At 33.1% G+C, this 20717-nt stretch overlaps 1 protein-coding gene and 1 long non-coding RNA gene across 2 annotated transcripts in view; both read right to left on the reverse strand.

The window, feature by feature from the left end:
• The window catches only part of LOC133186539 (peroxidase-like protein), a 38532-nt gene extending 25365 nt beyond the window's left edge, over nucleotides 1–13167 (reverse strand). Inside the window, exons 1-2 of the mRNA XM_061321771.1 lie at nucleotides 13147–13167; nucleotides 12696–12995 (exon numbers count right to left, since the gene is read on the reverse strand). Of these exons, the coding sequence (XP_061177755.1) occupies nucleotides 12696–12995; nucleotides 13147–13167 (321 nt within the window). The remainder of the gene's footprint in view (nucleotides 1–12695; nucleotides 12996–13146) is intronic.
• Nucleotides 13168–17780: 4613 nt separating this feature from the next.
• On the reverse strand, nucleotides 17781–18737 carry LOC133187275 (uncharacterized). Its single transcript, XR_009721162.1, has 2 exons — nucleotides 18489–18737; nucleotides 17781–18075 (listed from the first exon to the last, which is right to left on the reverse strand). It is a non-coding gene; the product is annotated as an uncharacterized LOC133187275 (long non-coding RNA).
• Nucleotides 18738–20717: the final 1980 nt, after the last annotated feature.

Here is a 20717-nt window from a genome sequence, read left to right on the forward strand (position 1 = left end):
CAAAAAAAGTTGTCATTCATCAGTCTGTCCTTCTCTCAGTCTGTCTGTCACAAAAACTTTAACCTTGGTCATAACTATTGAATGAGAAGAGATAGGGCTTTCATATTTCACTTGTACATAACCTGTAATGGACCTTTACAAACATACTATGATTTTTTTTACCCTTGACCTTGAAGTTTGACCTACTTTTCAAAAAATTTAACAAACTTAAACCTTGGTCATAACGTTTGAATGAGAAGAGGTAGAGCTTTCATATTTCATTTGCACACTACATGTAACAAGACCTTTTCAAATATACTACGATTTCTGACCCGGTGACCTTAAAGCTTGACCTACTTTTAAACTTTTTTTTACATTGGTGATAACTTTTGAATAAGAAAAATAGGGCTTTCATATTTGACATGTGCATTACCTTTAACATTCTTTGTGCCGTGGGCCTGTTTTGGGCCTTTTTTCAAAAACTACGTTGAGTGCCAAGGGCCTATTTTGGGCTTACCGTTAACTCATAACGTCACAAGTAAAACGGCATGACTATGACTTTCCGTCATCATTCTGAGTTTCGCGCCATTTTGGCCTCTATCAATTATTTAACCAATGTATTACTGAAAATAATAAGAAAACATTTTTTTAAACAGATTTTTCATTTGTCTTGATTCTAGAAAACGTAAACTGATGCATTCTGATTTGAAATTATGCAATTTCATCAACATTTTCAATCCTTGTCTGAACGATAAAAGCAATACAATGCCGTAAAAGTTCCAGTGGGATTTTTTTCCAGTGATATTTTTCCTAAAACACGGGAATAACTTTAATTTTTCTAGGTACTGGTTTTTCAAAATTTACCGGATACGATGTCCGGCATGGTTTCAACTTTTGCCGGACATGTATGAAATCTACTGGCAAATGTCGGTAATCCGGCACATTTTGCCAACTCTGCTAGTAATGCAATATTATTGTAATTTCTGTAAATATTCTTTTTTTTTTTAATCTTATTTCGGCATTATATATACATGCAATACAGTTTAACAATTTAACATTTAAGCCTTGTAGAGCTTTTTAACCGACTATAAAAAGTTTTATCCTCAGGAGCATCACAAGTTTATACAGAGAAATGCAGTTTACAACAGATTACATGTCGCATAATAAAAGAAATTCGGCAAATTGATTAAGAACTCTACATATACCTTTAATTCTGGAATACATGTAGTCAGTGCATGACACTTTCATTGAGAAAAATCGAAATTTCTTCATGTGGTACATGTACATGTACTTGTGGGTCGTCCTGCCCTCTTCCCCAATTCCCCAAATCGACAACACTCAGTTTTGATGGTATTTTATGAATTATATTTACCATTGTAAAAGTGTAAAAATCTGGAGGGAAGCCAAAAAAAAAATCGCGACTGTGTATGGTATACATGATTAAAAAGTCTAAGAAATATAATTGGGGGAGGGGGGAGGGGGGACTTCCAACAAGCCCGGAGGTGTATATCGGCGAAAAGGGGGGCAGAATGGTTTAAATGTTGAAAACAAAGAAATAATTAAGGAAAAGAAACACTGAATTTAATTTTTCTAAAATTTTTTTTAGCCTTTTTTGTCCCTTCGAGAATGTTTCACTCGAAATTGAACATCGCCAATTGCCGGAAAAGACTGCTTACGTCGATTGAGCAATTATGGCTCTTATTTCTGCAAGAAACGATTATGACATGTAATCTCTGCTTAATGTTTATAATTTCCCATCCAATTCCATCCACTCTGTTTGTCCATATGACCATTACAGGTTTCTTTTAAGAACGATTGATTTTAACTGCGGGGTGGGTGTTAATAGCCGGGGTCAGATATTTTCGCATGCTTCTCGTGTCAGATTAATTTTTTGAATTTGTTGCTATTAAATTAATGCTAGAATTATGGGAGGTATTAACAATCAGAGGGCAGGCAAAATATCTTTTCGGTCGAAATCGGGATAAGACCCCCACTCTCACCCCCGCAAATATACCCCTAAGATCTTGATTTCCTCCAAACGTAACTTAACTAGTAGTAATAGATTATTTCACTTCCTAACAGGTAGGCGAGGCATTTCAAATTAGGTAGATAAATCTATAAACGGTTCTCTTTGCTCTAAAGGTTCCACACATCTCCAATGTAATTTTGAAAAATCATAATATACTGATATACAGTAGCAACCATGTCCGTTATTTTTCTAGCCTGTTATTTTAGTTGTAGGGTCGTACATTAAGAGTTGCCGATCGCCAAAATGTTTGGTATGATTAATATGTACTCCTAAAATCGTACTTTGACATGTAGATGCACATTGTAAGTTACATGTTGACGGAATATCAAGTTTCAACAAATGAAATGTTTGTTAATTTTTAAGGACCTTGAAGGTGTTTATTTATCTAGCACCAAATACAAAGCACAGGCACTTGTTTTTGTGTTATATTTTTAACCCATAGAATAAAAATAACATTATTTTACTATGGGTTAAAAATATTGTAGAAAAAAATTTGTCGTAAAAATTACAAAAAGGACAAAATAAGTTTTTTTTTTTTTTTTTTTTTTTTTTTTTTTTTAATAAATTTAAGCTTTTTCAATTGATTGAATTCAACAATCCACGGATTGTATCCGAGTTGCCGATAAAGGGTGGTAAAGACACCGAAGAGAACGAACTTTTTGAAGTAACGTACGTCTTAGTCGGTGTATTCCAGGTTATAATTCACAATTACAAAATGTGACAGTAAAAGACAGAAAAAGTTCAACATATAAACGTTTGAACAAATATAACCATAACACTTTTATATAATTTAAAACAATACAAGTGTTTTCAGGGAAACGAGTGTGTGTACGTCATGTGGTAATATGTAAGGTCTATGTTCAAAAATATGTATCAGGTGTAGGAACAGAAATTAACCTTTTTGAAGTCCAGAAGAATTTTTTATGTTTTAGAACACTTTCCCTGGTAAATCCCGAAAAGCTAAAAGTAGTGCTTTATGTATCACTGTGTTTCAATTACACTGCACTTGTATTTAAGGAATGAATTTAATAGCTACACAATTTATACGGTATAAAGTGGGTTGGGGCAGTTTACGCTTTATAAAGCGCGAAGCGGTTTATAAAGCGTAAACTGTTCCAACCCACTTTATACCGTATAAAGTGGGTAGCTATTAATTTCATTTCTTATAATTTAATTTTCATTCATTTAGTGTAAGAAAAAAGATGATTGCCCTTAAAAAATGACTTCAAATTGTACAAAATTTAAATGTAACGTCAGGCGGATCGATACTTTTTGACGCAAGTCATTGTGACGTAGGCAACCCAATTTATACGATATAAAATAATTTATTTACCCAATCAAATGGCGCGTTACAATCAGAATTAAATTATATATTTTTAACTTTACTCATATTTCGTTCAATATCTGTTGTACATGTACACACTTGATCCACAGGTACCCTAGCTGCCTAATAATTCACGTGAATTGGATCTAAACTGTGACTAGATCCACTAAAATATTATTAGCATAAATTGCGAGTTCTATAAATGTATTTTTTCCCGAAGGGGCTGTCGTTGTAGAATCTGTTTAATATTATCTTTATTTGAACGATATTCTGCAAAAACGAAAATGTATTTATACCTTTACCCCTACTCTCTAATCCAAACAATTACATGTATATCACTTCAAAAACCCTAAATTGTTTAGCTGATTCAAAAAATACTGAGTAGTTTTCATTCAAGCATGCATTCTTGAAAGAATTGCTTCAGTGGTCATTAACACTTTTGTCTTTTGTTAAAATATCGGTAAATCAAAAAGCAATGTTTTAAGTACGATATATGCCTCATACAATTCTGTATGAAAAAATGTTTGAGAGTTTTCGGCTCTAACGGGCCTTAAACTGTCTGATATTTTTCATACACAACTGCATTCGGCATATATCCATTACATATATTAGTGTCAGATGTCACATGAAATATGAAGATAACGAACAGTGATCAACCTCAAAAGTCCACTGGGACAATACAGATTGGGAGTAGAGCAAACACGGACCTCTAAAAACATTAGAGGTGGAATAAGGTGCCATGGAGGATAAAGCATCCCTTGGCGACCGGTCACATACGCCGTGTGCTCCTTCTCATGATCAGGCAAACTGAAAAATCCGTAACGAATGAATTGTGATAATAATAGCCTAACAATTTATAAGAAAAACGTCCGTCAACTTCCACTTTATTTAAGAAATGTTGACTTTAAACGAGAATGCTGATATCCTTGAATCATCAACTTATTTGGCAATAGCTTGCTTCGTTTAAAATTTGTTCGTCCTTAGAACATGCTTTTGTGTATCAAATCAACTGGGAGACACTCAATATGCAGGTGATTGTGGTACATTTATATTGCTACAAAAATAAGGGATATTGGCGATAGAAAGGATTAAGTCATCACGTTGATTATAAAGTTTAGTTGTCGGTTTGCCATTAATGTCTTTCTCTAGTAAAATATCCAAAGGTGAAACAAATGTGTCAGACAGATCTGCGGTGTTTTTTATTTCGAGTTCAAAGGAATATGTCGAATCAACGTAGGAATGAAAATGAATGGTAGTATTGTTAATTGATGTCTGTTTAGTCTGGCCATCCGTCTTTCTGTCTGTTTGCCTATTTGTTTGTTAGTATGTTTGTCTGTATGTCCGCAAAAAACTTTAACCTGGTCAAAAACTTTATTTGGGTACCACCAGTCACGGTAGCCTAGTGGTAGGGCGCTCGCTTCGTGCTCGGAAGGCCCGGGTTCGAATCTCGTTCGCCCTGCCGCGTGAAATCTACGACGTAAACATAGGTAGTGACTGTTCCTTCACCAAGCGCCCGGCACAAGAAGTGAAAATTAAGGGTCTTTCGGATGAGACCTTAAGGACATACGCAACGTAATTTGAACTTTATTGTCTTTTTCCCTGGAGTTGAAGAGTTCCAATACTTAAAGCAACTGTGTATTACATTTTAATGTCTATATATATTGTTTTACACTTCGTCTAAAACAAGTTTGGATAAACAAAACATCTGAAATATTTATTTAGTTATTTTTGTATATTTTTCTTTGAATTATATAAGAATTTTCATCAATTGATATCTTTTCAAAACCCCTGGTTATGCATTTATCGTCTACGATCATCTGATGACACAATAATCTTAAATTAAGAATATCTTGAAAAAAAATTATCAGTAGTTAAGATACGTTGAGTATGTCCTTAAAAACTGAGGTCCCGTGTCACGGTAGGCGTTGGCACGATAAAGAACCCTCACTGATCAATGGCCCCGAGTGCCGAGCATAGATCTATAAATTTGAAAACCTTCACCGGCATACGGTGACGTCTCTATAGAGAAATACCGACATCTTACGAACGAACGTAACTCGCCCTAACTTCCCGTATCTCGGTAGTTTTCCCGGGACCAGTTATTGCACCTAGTTTAAAATTAATAAATCGGAAAAATTAAGTATATGTGTATAATAGAACGGACAGTATTTTAAACACTTTGTAAATGATAATTTCTCCTGTCTAATTTTCTGTAATCACTTACAATGTAATTAAAAGCGGACAAATACAAGAAAATACGCCAAAATACCTATGACGGGTTAGGAAACACATTTGTCATGCGTCAGTGGTTATACGTACACATGTATATACTAGTGTGCGCTGTGTTCATTTTGGGAAAGTTACGTTTTAAAGCATGGATGAAATCTAAACCCATACCCTGTATAAATCTAATATGCAAAGGCAACAAGTTACTAGATGATGCGCTTATATAGTGTCTTTTATTTAAAAGTGTACATTTATGTGTTTGTAAGAGAGAGAGGGGGAGCGGGAGAGAGAGCACAATAGACAATAATTGTTGTAATGAATTATACAATGTAGCATTGTTTTCTAACGTTTCAGAAATCAACCATTAAAATCAGAAAATAGTTGGCACTTCTCCGGAAAACGTAATATTTTTAAAGTGGTCGCGCGTAGATGTTTGTGTACTTGGGAAGAGAGAGGCGGTCGAAGCTCATCTAAACAAATCAAATGTCCATTTTCATTACATTTAAGTAAATACATGTAGTACTACGATCCATATACTACAATCCGTATGAAAGTGGAATTGGGCAATGCATGCATATGCAATATTTTTTTTTTCCCATAAAATGGAGTCTCAACTAAATTTTATTAGGCTTAATTATTTTTTTAATTTAAGATCAATGTTTTAGGTAATGTGGAAAGAAATCTTGGCTTCTACTACCAGAGTGAATATAATTTAGCGAATTTATGAAGGAAGTTGTTTATGATTACAAAAGTATCCCGAAATACATTTTATGGTTTAAATTGCCCATTTCCAAATTCATGTGATAGAAGTCTTTACGGAAATATGGATACGATATTATCGTATCTAGTTAAAGAAAAAGTAACTTCATAAAGAAAGAAGGGTAGGTTTTTCTTTACGTAAAATATAACTTGAAAGAAATAAACGAGCATTATTATGATAGACAGTATCTTCTTGGATGATGTATTATGTTGCAATCTTCACTTAATATATCTTTCGGCTGCCTTTCATGATATATGTTATATATGTATAGATATATGAATTATAAAAGCTGCAAATTATGCATTTGGGTAGGGTCACAGACGTAGCATCGTTTTTTGAAAGGGGGGGGGGGCAGAGAAAAAAATTCAACTTAACTGAAAAAAACCTGACAAGCAAAAAAAACCTTCTTTCGGTACCAATATTTTTTCATACATTACTACATTAACCTTATTTGACTGTACTGCAACAAAGGGGGGGGGGGGGACAAGCCTTTCAATGAACATTTCCAAATAGTAATGTTTTGAAAAGGTGGGGGTAGACCCCTCTGATGCTACATGTCTGTGGGTGGTGTATATCTATTAAATTTTCTTTGTACTCAAGCTATGAACCATTATGTCATTGTTTGTTAAGCATGCATTATTCGTCAGAATATAAAACTACAAGATACACTGTATACGTGAAGGGTAACTTTGACCCCGCACTCAGAGTAATTTCGACCTAAGCTCTAATGTACAGAGAAAAAAAAAAACTATAGTCGAAATTATAACTTGCGTCATCTCTAAGAAAAAAAATCATAGATTGATTCAAGTATACTGACAAAAAGATACTGTAGTTCTCAAAATGTGAATAATTTGGAACAAAATTTTCTTTATATATTATCATATAAAGATTGGGTCCGTGTCGGTAGATATGTAATAAATTTTTTTCCAGAAAATTTCAACATTTTTTTTGATGGAGAGAGAAAATTCGGGAGAAAAATTTATCGTTTCCTCAGGTTAAATAAATTTGAGTCGGGTCATTTTTAGCCAGTCGGTGAGGGCAAAGAAACAATTTTTTGAAGATGGTCTAACCTAATTTGGCTGATACCACGTGTCTGGAAATTATTCACCGAAGCAGCATTCATGTGGACAGGGGTTACTAAGGCCAATTTCTGTTCAGCTGATTTGCATTGCATTTCAATTTGTAAAAAAAAAAAAAAAAAAAAAAAAAAAAAAAAAAAAAAAAAAAACTGAATATTTTGAATGAAATGTGCATGAGTTTCAGTTGCAAAAACATTCTCTTATATGTCACGTTAGGAATGGCTATTGATTAATTTTTTACACAGATATTGTCAGAGGTGATAATTCCTTGTAATGGCTAAGAAAACTATCAAAATAAAATTAAACCCGGCTTCAATATACGTGTACATGTATTATAGCCATATCATGAATCCGTGGGAAAAAAGCCCGTTCGTAATTTTTCGGTTGGTAAGGCTTCTTCTTAGATGCATCCTTCGACGTAATTTTGCTCCAGTCTTTGCCCCCCCCCCCTTTTTTAAGCTCTTTGATTTTTTTTTCATTAAATATTTCGTATATCCAACTATTCGGCATGAGCATTACTGTAGATTCCTAAATATACGCGAGGAATAAATTATCGCGTAATTACGCGAGAAGCACCACTCGCGAAATAGAATTAGGCTACTCGCTTTTATTTTTATGGTGCTTTACTGTATATGTAAAATATCTCGATAAATCACCCATTATCGAATTATTGTTCTCGCAATTTGACGCCTTTCGGCCATTAAGTACTCGCGTAAAATAAGAAATCTACTTAAGAGACATAATTTGTTTAATGAGACACTGTGACGGACAAATGGGAAAATTGACAGAAGTAAAATCTTTGCAAGACACTTGCAAATTTAATTCAATTCTTGAAAGTATTAGGTTTCAGAAAATTACAAGTTTCAGAACCTAAAAAATCTACTTTTGTGGAGAAAAATATAAGTAAAAATAATTTTAGTTTGCCCCAACACGAAAGAGAAAACTTAAAAGAAACACATGATATTGACTCACTATTTTAACTTTAAATGCGCATCTGGTGCATCAAAATTGGCACCGTATATGATTTACATGTACAAAGTTTAGCCACTAGCATGAACAGAAAGGCCATAAGTTGTTTTCTGTTTATTTTTTTAACTCTCCCTCGCCCTCTTTTTTTTGTAAGACAGAATCTTTGACTTCATGCTTCAAAATGAGACATTTCCCTTTTCGGAACCCCTTTGCTCGTTTAAATGTCCATTGAAATGCATTGTAGCGTCACGGTAGCGACTACGACAAGAAGTAGTTTTGAGGTATCCTGCGGGGATTTTATCTTTTGAAATCACAATAACATTGAAGAATTCAATAATGCAAATGTGAATACAATGAACGATCCCCCTTTTTGGTTACGTTCGTTCGTAAGATGTCGGTATTTCTCTTATATGAGTGAAAAATTCTCGAACGGGACGTTAAACAACATGCAATCAATCAATCAATCTTTGGGTACCAATATTTTTGGCTTCCAACCTTGATCTTTGAGTTTGACGTACTTTTGAAAAACTTTAACTTTGGCCATAAGAATTTTTGAATGCTTTGTGCTAGGGCTTTCATATTTTACATGTGTATTCCTTTGCTCTGCTCCAAATTTGTATCGTTTCATTGGACTTTCGAGATTGAATACTGTTCGTTATCTTCATATTTCATTGTGACAAGATCTTTCTTTGGATGCCAACATATTTGACCTCTTGCTCTTTAATTTGACTTTGACCTACTTTTGCAAAAGTTTACCAAACTTTCACTTTGACTATAACTTTTGAACAGTTGGTGCTAGGGCTTTTATATTTCATATGTATATTTCACGTCACAAGGCCTTTCTTTGAGAGCCAATATTTTTTTACCTTTTTACCTTGAAGTTTGACCTACTTTTGAAAAGTTTAACCTTGGCCATAACTTTTAAACGGTTGGTGCTGAGCTTTCATTTATCAAATGGGTATTCCTTGCGACTTAACCTTTCTTGGGGTATCAACATTTTTTTTTACCTTTTCACCTTGACCTTTGTTTGACCGACTTTTGAAAAAACATTAACCTTGGCCATAACTTTTGAACGTTGGTGCTACAACTTTCATGTATCACATGTCTATTTCTTGTGATAAGCCTTTTTTGTGGATACCAACATTTTTTATGACCTCATGACCTCGACCTATAATTTTGGCCTAAATTTGAAAAAAAAAAACTTTAACCTTGGTCACATTTTCTGAATGATTGGTGTTAGGAATTTAACACGCACATGGATTCCTTCTGACAAGACCTTTCTCTGGATACCAACATTTTTGAACTCTTTACATTGACATTTGACTTACATTTGAAAAACTTTTACCTTGGCCATGAGCTAAGGCATCAGTGTCTTACAAACACATCTTGTTTTTTTCACATTTTGTTTGTAAAATCTTTCCATAAACAATTATAAATTGAGAGTAGATCAAATATAACCTTGGAAACACCAAATCACCATGATGGGTGATTTTAACTTGTTTACAAGAGAGAACCTGAAAGCACTTTTAAATTTAAATATTATATCATACAATGTAAAGAAAACTGGGAGGTTTTAATATACCATTTAAATAGAAATATAGCAAATAAGTACTTGAAATGTCCTAAATATACAAACACCTTCTAAATCAACCTTTTGTATTAAAAGTTATCATCTTTCAGATTTCATGTTACATGTATAAATATTTTAACCATAAAAGATTCGACTAAGTATTATAAAGAATTTTACATAAACACGTTAGAAACGTACCGTATAACGGGTATTTTCTGCCGTTGTCCAATTTTTTGCGGAATTTTGCGAATAGGACAAATCCGCAAAAATTACAATCGCAAAATATTTTTTCAATGTTTAATCAGATATTTTATACATGCAGTTATGATAAGTGGTGCGTATGTCTGACAGGGTTCTAATTAACGCATGAACCTGCGTACTGGACACAGCAAAATTATTTGGAACGCAAGGTTTTTTAAAATCGATGCATCCGCAGACTCATGACTTGCCACGTCCTCGTTAGCGAGAAAATTCGGTTGTCATCGAAATTCGAATATTTTAGATGTCAGGATTTGTCCAAAACATATTGAATCAAAACCTTCCTGTAAATAATATCAATTGAATAAGTTGATACAAAAACATCTTTTCTTGTACCTATTTCGCAATTACATGTATTAGTCCAAACTCCGATAGCTGCAAACAACACTTGGTAGCTTTTCTTTTTTAAACACTTTTTTCAATCTTGTGTTTTATCTTGAGACAATAATTACTGCTTGTATACTATGGCATGTCAAATGTTGCAATATTCGATCTTTTCCATTTGTATTGTATAATTTTCTATTTGTATTGTATAATTTTCCATTTGTATTGTAAAAGTTCCCATTTGTATTCTATAATTTTTCATTTGTATTCTATAATTTTTCATTTGTATTCTATAATTTTTCATTTGTATTCTATAATTTTTCATTTGCATTGTAAAATTTTTATTTGTATTCTATATTTTTCATTTGTATTCAATAATTCTTCATTTGTATTGTATAATTTTTTATTTGTATTGTATATTTTTTATTTGTATTGTATAATTTTTATTTGTATTGTATAATTTTCAATTTGTATTCTTTAATTTTTCATTTGTATTGTATAATTTTTATTTGTATTGTATAATTCTCCATTTGTATTGTATAATTTTCCATTTGTATTGTATAATTTCTCATTTGTATTGTAAAATTATAGAATACAAATGGAAATTTATACAATACAAATGGAAAATTATACAATACAAATGGAAAATTATAGAATACAAATAAAAATTATACAATACAAATGAAAAATTATACAACATAAATGAAAAATTATTGAATACAAATGGAAAGTTATACAATGCAAATAAAAATTATACAATACAAATGAAAAAATATACAATACAAATGAAATATTATAGAATACAAATAAAAATTTTACAATACAAATGAAAAATTATAGAATACAAATGGAAAATTATAGAATACAAATAAACATTATACAATACAAATGGAAAATTATAGAATATAAATGGAGAATTATAGAATATAAATGGAAAATTATACAATACAAATGGAAAAGATCGAATATTGCAACGTTTGACATGCCATAGTATACACAATGTGGCTCGATTGTCTCGTGAATTTCACTTAAATTTTCACTGACAGTATAAGTTACGCCTCAATGCACATGACACCTGTGATTGTTAACCTCAACTTTAGGGTACTAGATTATGCGACTGTTTGTTTTAACTTAAAATATAAACACCAAATTAATTTTGATGGCATTAACTAGAATATGGCTTGGATGCATTTATTATCATTATCTATATATTTAAATATTTTAATAGATCGCATAAAACGTCTTTTAGAATGAAGATTTTTATTGTTGTTTGGATGGACTAAGAATTTTTACAAACACTAACTAAAAGATAGTAGTTTAATTAAGCTTAATAGCTAATACCAGTTCTCATACACCTTTGATCATTATTTCTTAATGAATTTATAAAACTTAAACATGACAGCGTTCTGATAATTCATAAAGTTTATAGTGCATGATCATACCCCGTAAATAAATTTTTGCGGTATAATGCAACCGCAGAAATTAAAAACGCAGAAATTAATTTGCTACCTTTTAGGGGTTAAATCGCAAAAATTTCCAACCGCAGAAAATACCCGTTATATATATATATATATATATATATATATATATATATATATATATATATATATATATATATATATATATATATATATAATTTTTAATTGTATACATTTATCATTAGAAAATAAAAGAGCCACTGGATATAATTTAAGGCACACTGATATGAGAGGATCGACCACATAGAGGATTTGGACCCCATTATAAAAAAAAAGAACAACGATCGAGTGAAATTGCCACTTTTATTACCATTTTGCCAAACTAACAAGTTTAGTGAAATCATCTTCCCAAAGTATAATCAATAAGATTATACATTCATTTTTCCAAGTTAATCAAAAAAATATAATTTTTGGTAGAAATATGTAATGGTCTTTGTCATACGTAAAGTAAAAGAGAGTAAAATTGACTAACCATACTTGTATAAAATTTCGCTTCATGAAATTAAAAATTCAAATTCAAAAAGGTCTTCTTAAAAGATTTAAAAGTGATAGTCGAAATATGATTTTTTTTTCTGTGACGCACATCCTCTTGATGGAACGCTTATAGCTGTTAATCAGAGATGGTATGCAGCAAAAATCCTGAAATGTGTGCATGGGCACCAGATGAACAATAAAGCCAGATCCAGAATATTTTCTAACCCAGACCCTATCTCCAACCTTTAAACTCAGACAAACTAGATTGGTTCCGGTTTGGTAAATGTACTCCTGTTTCTTTTGCAGGAATCCTCTGCTGTCAGCAAATGTTCTGACTTGGCTTTTACCATTCAAAACAATATCTGTGGCTATTGTTATCCCAGGATACGATGGTTGTGTAGAAAACATAGCTTCCATTAATGGGTGCTGTAAAAACACCATCACGTGGGTTGTAGCCTCCTCCCACATTTGTGATGACATCTGGGAATACCATATCAGTTCTCTGATGCGAATAGTGGCCAAAGCCTGCCGTAAATGCAACTATTCATGTTCCAAAATCTTGAAAAAGAAAAAAATCCTCCGATTCGATGGAAATTGCAAATTGTGGAAAATCAAGAAAAAGACATTAATTCAAAGATAAGTGGCCAGAAGGACATTTCTTAAGGAATTATCTTACCTTTCTTTTTTCCTGATACATTCTTTATGACCAATTCTAGCGAAGTCAAGGTAGACGACATATTCACTGATTATCCTCCAACTTCTTTGCCCGACCGTCCAGTTTTGAAACCGAATTGTTGAGGTCCTTTTGATGTTTAGAGAAAGTCGCCATATTCTCGTCAACAGCTTTATACTTTTCATCATATTCATGAATCTTTCTCTGACAATCCATCACAATATTTCCAAGTCGTTTGTTTCTAGCTGAAGAGCGTTGACCCGAGAGTTTAATGTCTCTACCCTCTGCTGAAAGTTGTACATTGTACTTTCAGCCGACTTGATGCTTCATTTTACAGACTCAGTGTCGTGCATTAATGTCTGAACATTCTTGGCCACAGTTAAGCCTATACTAGCGCCTTGATTGAGGATCTGTTTCACAAAGTCCAGTTTATTACACTTAATTCCTTGTCTTTTATCATTCAAAGCTCTGGAGTTGCGTTCCTCGGAACCAATTTTTGACGAAATGGCCCTTGCCTTGCCACTGATAATCAAAACCAAGCATAGAGCAAAAACCTTCATTCCATCGAAAGAAGATATAATGAATAGAACAAAAATATATATAACGAGAGGGAGAGAGCAAATGATCGAGAAGGTCTATGAAGATTAAATTACTAGTATGTCGTGTATATAAAATACTGTACATGTATGTAACATCTGTCATTTCTGATAAAGTAAATTAAAATACAATGACACTTCATATTACGTGATTTTTTTCTGAAGGTAAGGGATGAGGTACATGTAAAGAGGCTGTCGTAAATATACCCCTTCATAATCATATATAAAAACCATTAATTAAGGAGGCTGGGGGTCAACAAATTAACCATCAGATATAACTTATTTTTTTTTTAGATATGATATCTTAATCTGTCAACTATCATTTGTCAAAGAAAAAAATTCAAACATTTTAGTTTTAAAATTTGATCATTTTTGTATATCTTTATATGGAGCTCTTCTTCTAAAGGAGATCAAATGAATATAATCTAAAAATGGCCACGACCACCCAGCCCTCTTAAAGAGGCTGGGGGGTTGTGGCCATTTTTAGACTATATTGATCTCCTCAAGAAGAAGAGTTCCATATGAAGATATAGAAAATGATCAAATTTTAAAACTAAAATTTTTGAAATTTTTCTTTGCCAAATGATAGTTGACAGCTTAAGATATCATATCTAAAAAATTAAGTTAAATCTGGTGGTTAATTTGTGGTAAATTTGTTGACCCCCCAGCCTCCTTAAGTCTTACTAAACATTGGCAATTGACATTATAATTACTTCATGTTCACCAAAGACAAGATAAAAAAGAAACGAAGAAATTATTCAAGCAATTTGATTTTCCTGTGAATAAATATCCAAATATCTTTGATTGAGGGAAAACAGGTACTAATATTCAAAATGTTAAATTAAAATACAATTACTAGTAGACCAGACCACAGGTTGTACAGCCATTCTCCTTTCAAGCAAATAGCTAAATACTGGCATTTTTCTTCAAAAGAGAGATGATCCCTGTGACTAATAAGAATTTTATTCTTCAAAAGGCTGCTATTCTCGCACAGAAGTTTTATAAATTCTCTTGTCTGACTTCTCTTTAATCAGTTCCTATGGTTTTATACGTATTCCTGATACGACCTCGTTTGATCTTCCACCCTTTCTTCTTTGTGTAGTTCACTGACCGTTTATCCCGAGTATCAACCTTTGTCTTTTGAAGATCCAACTTTACGTAAACAAATCAATAGTCCCCTAAGTAAACCAGCATTACCTGGTATATCAGTGATTCTCCATCCCTGTCCAAACTTCATAAAAATTTAATTTCTTTTATATATCCTTTATCTACGATGAAACAGGACAACATTTGCCATCTTGGATTTGTGAATGCTATTCAATTCACATTCACCATTTCGGTAAAAGATTGAATGATTTCTTGAATGCAGTCATCTGCCGACTCGTGTTTTGTCAAACCTCCGGGTATATTTTAGCGGGGTGGAGAATCTGATAATCAAAAACACTCGCAAATTAAACCGATGACCCCAAAAAGGCTAGACTTCCTTATCATGTATTATGTGCTGGCACGAAAAAGATCCCTCACTCTTCAATGGCCCTGAGTTCCGAGTATAGGTCAAAATGTGTAGCCCTCCACCGGCAAGTGGTGGCGTCTCCATATGACTGAAAAATTTTCGAGAGGGACAATAAACAACAAACAAACAAACAAAATTATAATCTAATATGGACTGCTCATGTTGTCGTTACTGCTTTAGCATATCGACCATCAGCTATCAAGTGTCTATATGTTTAAATGCACTTTGTGCTTAAAATCCACAACACAAGGTAAAGCATTTTCCAATATTCGATACGCAATCTCAACATTACATCAGTATTATTTATGACTGAAAAAATCCTTTCCATTTGAACTTTAGTACTATAGAAATAATGTGGATCTTTTTTTGTAGGTTTGAACTAGTGTTTTACATTACTGGATATAACAATGATTTGTTTTTATCAGGAATCTAACTTGAATCAGGCACGTAGTAGTATCGTTTTTGAAAGTGTGGTGGCCAGCCAGAAAAAAATTGACAGCTACATGAAAAAATTGACAAGCAAAAGAAAAAAGACAAATGGGGATAATTGTCCAAACTCGCTCGACAAACCATTTGATTAGATGAGTAAAAAGCTAAAACTCTAAGTAAACTCAGTTATTAAAACAACTTTGACAAGCATATTATTCTAATGATTTATTCCCCAATTCTTTTTAAATTCCGTATGCTTGTGCAAAAATCTCTATAGTCATGAGCACCCATGAGTAACACTGATCTTTCAACACAGTCATTTTTTGTAAGAAACATTATCAATCTTATCAATTAAAGATTTTTTTCACATGAGGGATTTTTCACAAGCATATTACATTTCCCCTCATTTATTTGACAAAGACAAAGACTTTTCTTCAAGACCTTATAGACGTACCACACCTGACAACATGTAGACCTGCAAGAAACATCCAGTAATTTAGTGTTTCATGGAATGGACCTTGTTCCACAGCTAGGGCCGATTCAATATATTTATATTAAAAATTATTGGAACCCCAGGAGCCAGTAGTTTGGTTTATTATTTACATCCTATACAAACCACTCCGGCAACACAAACTCGCGTGTTTTACCTCGTCATACTTTTGAAAGGTCATACGACCTTTCTTAAAAGACATTTACACTGAATATTCATAGTTTTGTTCTGAATAAAAGAATCCATATTTTAATTACAACTTAGGCACAAGACATAGGACAAATCTTCGTGAACATATGATAGACTAAACGAAAAAACAATGGTTCTAAAAAGCCTTTCTAAAGGATCATTTAATACCCCACCCTGCTACTAATACAGTGCACTGTCACAGCGTTTGATACGATCGCTAAATATTGTTCAAGTACCATTTAAACAGATTAGTGTGCAAGGAAGAAAAACATGTCATCCTTGGTACAAAGTTTTCGATGAGTTTGCCATTCCTTATGTTTGAAGCGCATCCCCTATGGTGTAGTCATTAATTAGAACAACCCAGATAGCAAGACATTGTTGGGCCAACGTTGGCCCAATTTTTTTTTCCAACGTTGGCCCACTGTTGGTAGTCCTACGTTGGCCCACGGTCATTTTGCTCATCGGCCCAACGTTGGTCCAACATGATGGTATATTGTTGAGCCAACGTAGGTATAATTGTAAGCCAACTAACAGCCAACCTTGACAACTGGTTGGTTAGGTTGGCCCAATGTTGGGCCTTTGTTGAAATGTCAGACGGCATATTGTTGGGCCAACGTAGTTATTATAGTAAGCCAACTAACAGCCAACATAGAAACAACATTTGCAATCGGTTAGTTAGGTTGGCCCAACGTTGACCCTTCATTGAATGATTGGTCCGATATTTACGGTTTATTGGCCTTAAGGTCAAGATCTAGTAAATGACTTCAGACTAACTTTTTGGTGCTAGATCCATTATGATGTCATAATCAATTTTAACTTTCTTTTTCCCGTACTTTACGGCTCTAGTAGAATTTTGTAGAAAATAAAGTATTTTCATGGAATTCAATTTGAAATCATGTGAAAAGTAATCCCGATACCTATATTCAATTTGATATTATTTTAAAGAAGAGGCCAAGAACATACATATTACCGTTTTCTGTGAGACTGTAGGCAATCTGGATACTTTTCTTTGTCTGATATGGAAAAAAACTCCCGTATTCATGACTGGTTATCTTAATTTTCCATTGCAAATGACAGTTTAAAACATGATTTTTCGTCTTGTTCATCTACAAATTATGCCCCGCAACACCTTATTTGACCAAGCTAAAGTTATAAAGCATCATTAAAGGAATTTATTTCTCAAATTTGAGAAATCTGTAGGCACCTTTCATTTACTAGATCTTGACCTTAAGCTTCTTTCTGTTGGCCAATTGTTGGATGAAACTTACATCTGTTTAAATAAATTGAATGAATACTTCTTGAAAATACATTTATAAATAATTCTTTATATAGACCTTTCTCATAATTGTTTAAAAAAAATAATACACACTTCAACCTGCATTCATAATGCATACACGTTCAAAGAAAACATTACAAGTGATTCACTGTAAAATTATTTTATAGATATATATCAATTCAATCAGCATTTACAAAATTACTTTTAAAATAGATAATGGTGGAAATGTATGAAAAAATATTAATTTAAAGTTCTTAATCCTGGCTCACTTCCTCTATCACTGTCCTTTTGTTTTGTTTCCCGCTCTTTCTTTTTTCCCTCCCTTTGTCGCCTCCCCAGGCCTCCATCTTGATCTTAGGCATACGTACTTCTTACAGTCCTTTATGTTCTTCAGTTTCATTGTCAGTTACCGCTACAACATTTGTTTTCCTTACAGTCTCTGATTGAAAATACAAATAATTTGGTAATGGAAACAAAGCAAGTACTGATACAGACTCCAATGTATAAATCATGTAATTAAGTCTTTTAAAGACAACGATGTAAAATACTACTAGTACATGTTGATCTATAAACCTTAGTATCCTTGTTAAAATCATAATCGTGTATGCAATAGACAATAGATGGAGACAAGTTGAAAGATTTTTTTTTTACCTTACTTATTATTGTATTTCTTAATGAGCACTAGAAGTTATTGTAAATAAAATTTAAAGTACATGTATGTGCCAACTGTATACACATATATAATTCATAGTTACATTAACTTATATAGTGCTTGTGAGCATAAACAAGAAAAGGATGAATTCCGAACAATTTTAACAGTAAACTTGAATCAATATGAATAATTATACTTACATCGCTTCTAAGATGCAGCTGTAACAATGGTATAATCCATAGTTTTTAAATCTCCCTTCAAGTACTTGCTCTGCATTTTGAGTCTATCACCCACCTGTGAGCAATTGAATCTGACAGCTCACCCAACAGTTTGGTGTTTTAATCGCCGCGACTCTCCAAGCTTTAGCGAACGCCTAACTTTTGTTTCAATTTAATTATAAAGTTGTGTTATCTTGATTTATGTATATGTAGGCTTCATTCACATCCTGTTCTTGGGAACTTTTTAAATGTTATTCAGTTTTCTCTTATTCTCATGAATACAACACTCATGAAATAATTCATAATTCTGAGCTAAGGATTTTAAAACTAATAAATAATCATGCACCCACTTAAAAAAAAAACAGAACAGAAAACTTTTTGGTGCTGTGATCACTTTAGTTCAAAGATAAGAATGGTGAAAATATCAGATCTAAACAGATGCAGTCATCCAATTAAAAGCAAGGACAGAGAATGCCCTCTATCATTTCAGAATGTGCATCTAAATTAATGTTTTGCAATCAAATAAGCTTGCAACACAACAGTTCAATGGGGCAACTTTGGGAACATAACGATTTAAGAACTTGGAACCAACGTTGGCCCATCGTAACGCTCATCAGCTTACATGGACACCATCATTTAGTTGGCAGTACAATAATTGGGCCAACATTGGCCCAATATAAATATCCCATCTTGAAACACTTATACATGCTAACATCGGGCCAACGCTGAGCCGACGTACTACTACCAACTTGATTAGACATTTTCAGTAAGGATGTATTACAAACGTTGGGCCAACATTGGGCCAACATTAGAATCCTAACTCCCTTTGAAAGTTGAGTGAATATAGAAGTCGGTTACGTTGGACCAACGTTGGGCCAACATAGGAATCCCAACATTATCAAGAAGGTTGACATGGTTACATTGGTCCAACGTTGGCCCAACGTTGTCCACCCAACGCCAACCATACAACCATTTACCAATGTTGGCCCAACGTAGTCATGCTATCTGGGAAATAATACATTATATATCTTTCTTAACTGATTGTATAACATTTTACAAATGATCGTCTGCAGCTTTGTTCATTGTGAAACATGAAGATAACGAACAGTATTCAGTCTCGAAAGTCCAGTGAAAAGATACAAATTTAGAGCAGAGCAAACACGGACCTCAAAATTCAGAGGTGGGATCAGGTGTCATGGAGAAGTGAGCATCCCCAGAAGACCGGTCACACCCGCCGTGTGCTCCTTGTCATGATTGGAAAAAAAACCGGAAAATCCGTAGACAGTTTAGTGTATAAATAACGGTCTAACAATTAGTATGAAAAACGTCAGTCAGCATTTGACTCAATGATAGGTTGTTTATGCTGACAAGGTCATTATATCGACTGTAGAACTTGTGAAATGATGACTTCAAAAATTGTATTTTTCATGAATGAAGAACAATGCTAGGGCTAATAAAACAAAACACTAATCCTTATGTCTATTCTTAGACTGTAAAACTGTTATATATCTAGTGAGACATGACACTCTGCAATTTGTTGTTGATATATGAAAAATTAAAGTAAACATATCATGTTATACAATATCAATTTATTTTAAAACTTTACACCAAGTTAATTTTGAAAGTCAATAAGAACTATTTTAATTTGAACAGAAGCTATAAATTGCAATTCCCAAGAAATATATAAAGCACTTGCTTGATCAGAGATGATCTATCGATCGTCAATCTTCTTACACTTAATTCATTAATCAATCTCTAATTTGACAGACTGCAATTTGTCTTATCAAAATGTCCCTTGAATTACAATCCTGGATAAGTAACCCATGGGACAAGTGGATTTTTCTTGTTATTGACACAAAAGAAATATTTTATATTTGTTACATATTGCTGTACAGCATATCATGAAAAAAGTGTATTTTCTTAAATTAACATTTTTTTAATATAATTACTGCAATAGTCTAACATCTGTTGGTATTGTGCAACTAACAAACATAAATATTTTTTTTCAATTCCACCTTAATGAAAGGTTACACTGACCTTCAAGTAGGGTGAAACACACCTTCTACCTGAGATGCATTAATTGACCAAATTTGATGATTCAAGGTCTGATAGTTTTCCAGTCATGAGCTGCACAATATTTTTCCATATTTAGCCAAATCATCTTAATTAAAGGTCACAGCACCCTACTTAAATATACACTTTCTACCCAAG

The sequence above is a fragment of the Saccostrea echinata genome, unplaced genomic scaffold (assembly GCF_033153115.1).
Source record: "Saccostrea echinata isolate AGI-Se365-2 ecotype Australia unplaced genomic scaffold, CSIRO_AGI_Sech_v1 ptg000014l, whole genome shotgun sequence".
NCBI classification, from domain to species: domain Eukaryota; kingdom Metazoa; phylum Mollusca; class Bivalvia; order Ostreida; family Ostreidae; genus Saccostrea; species Saccostrea echinata.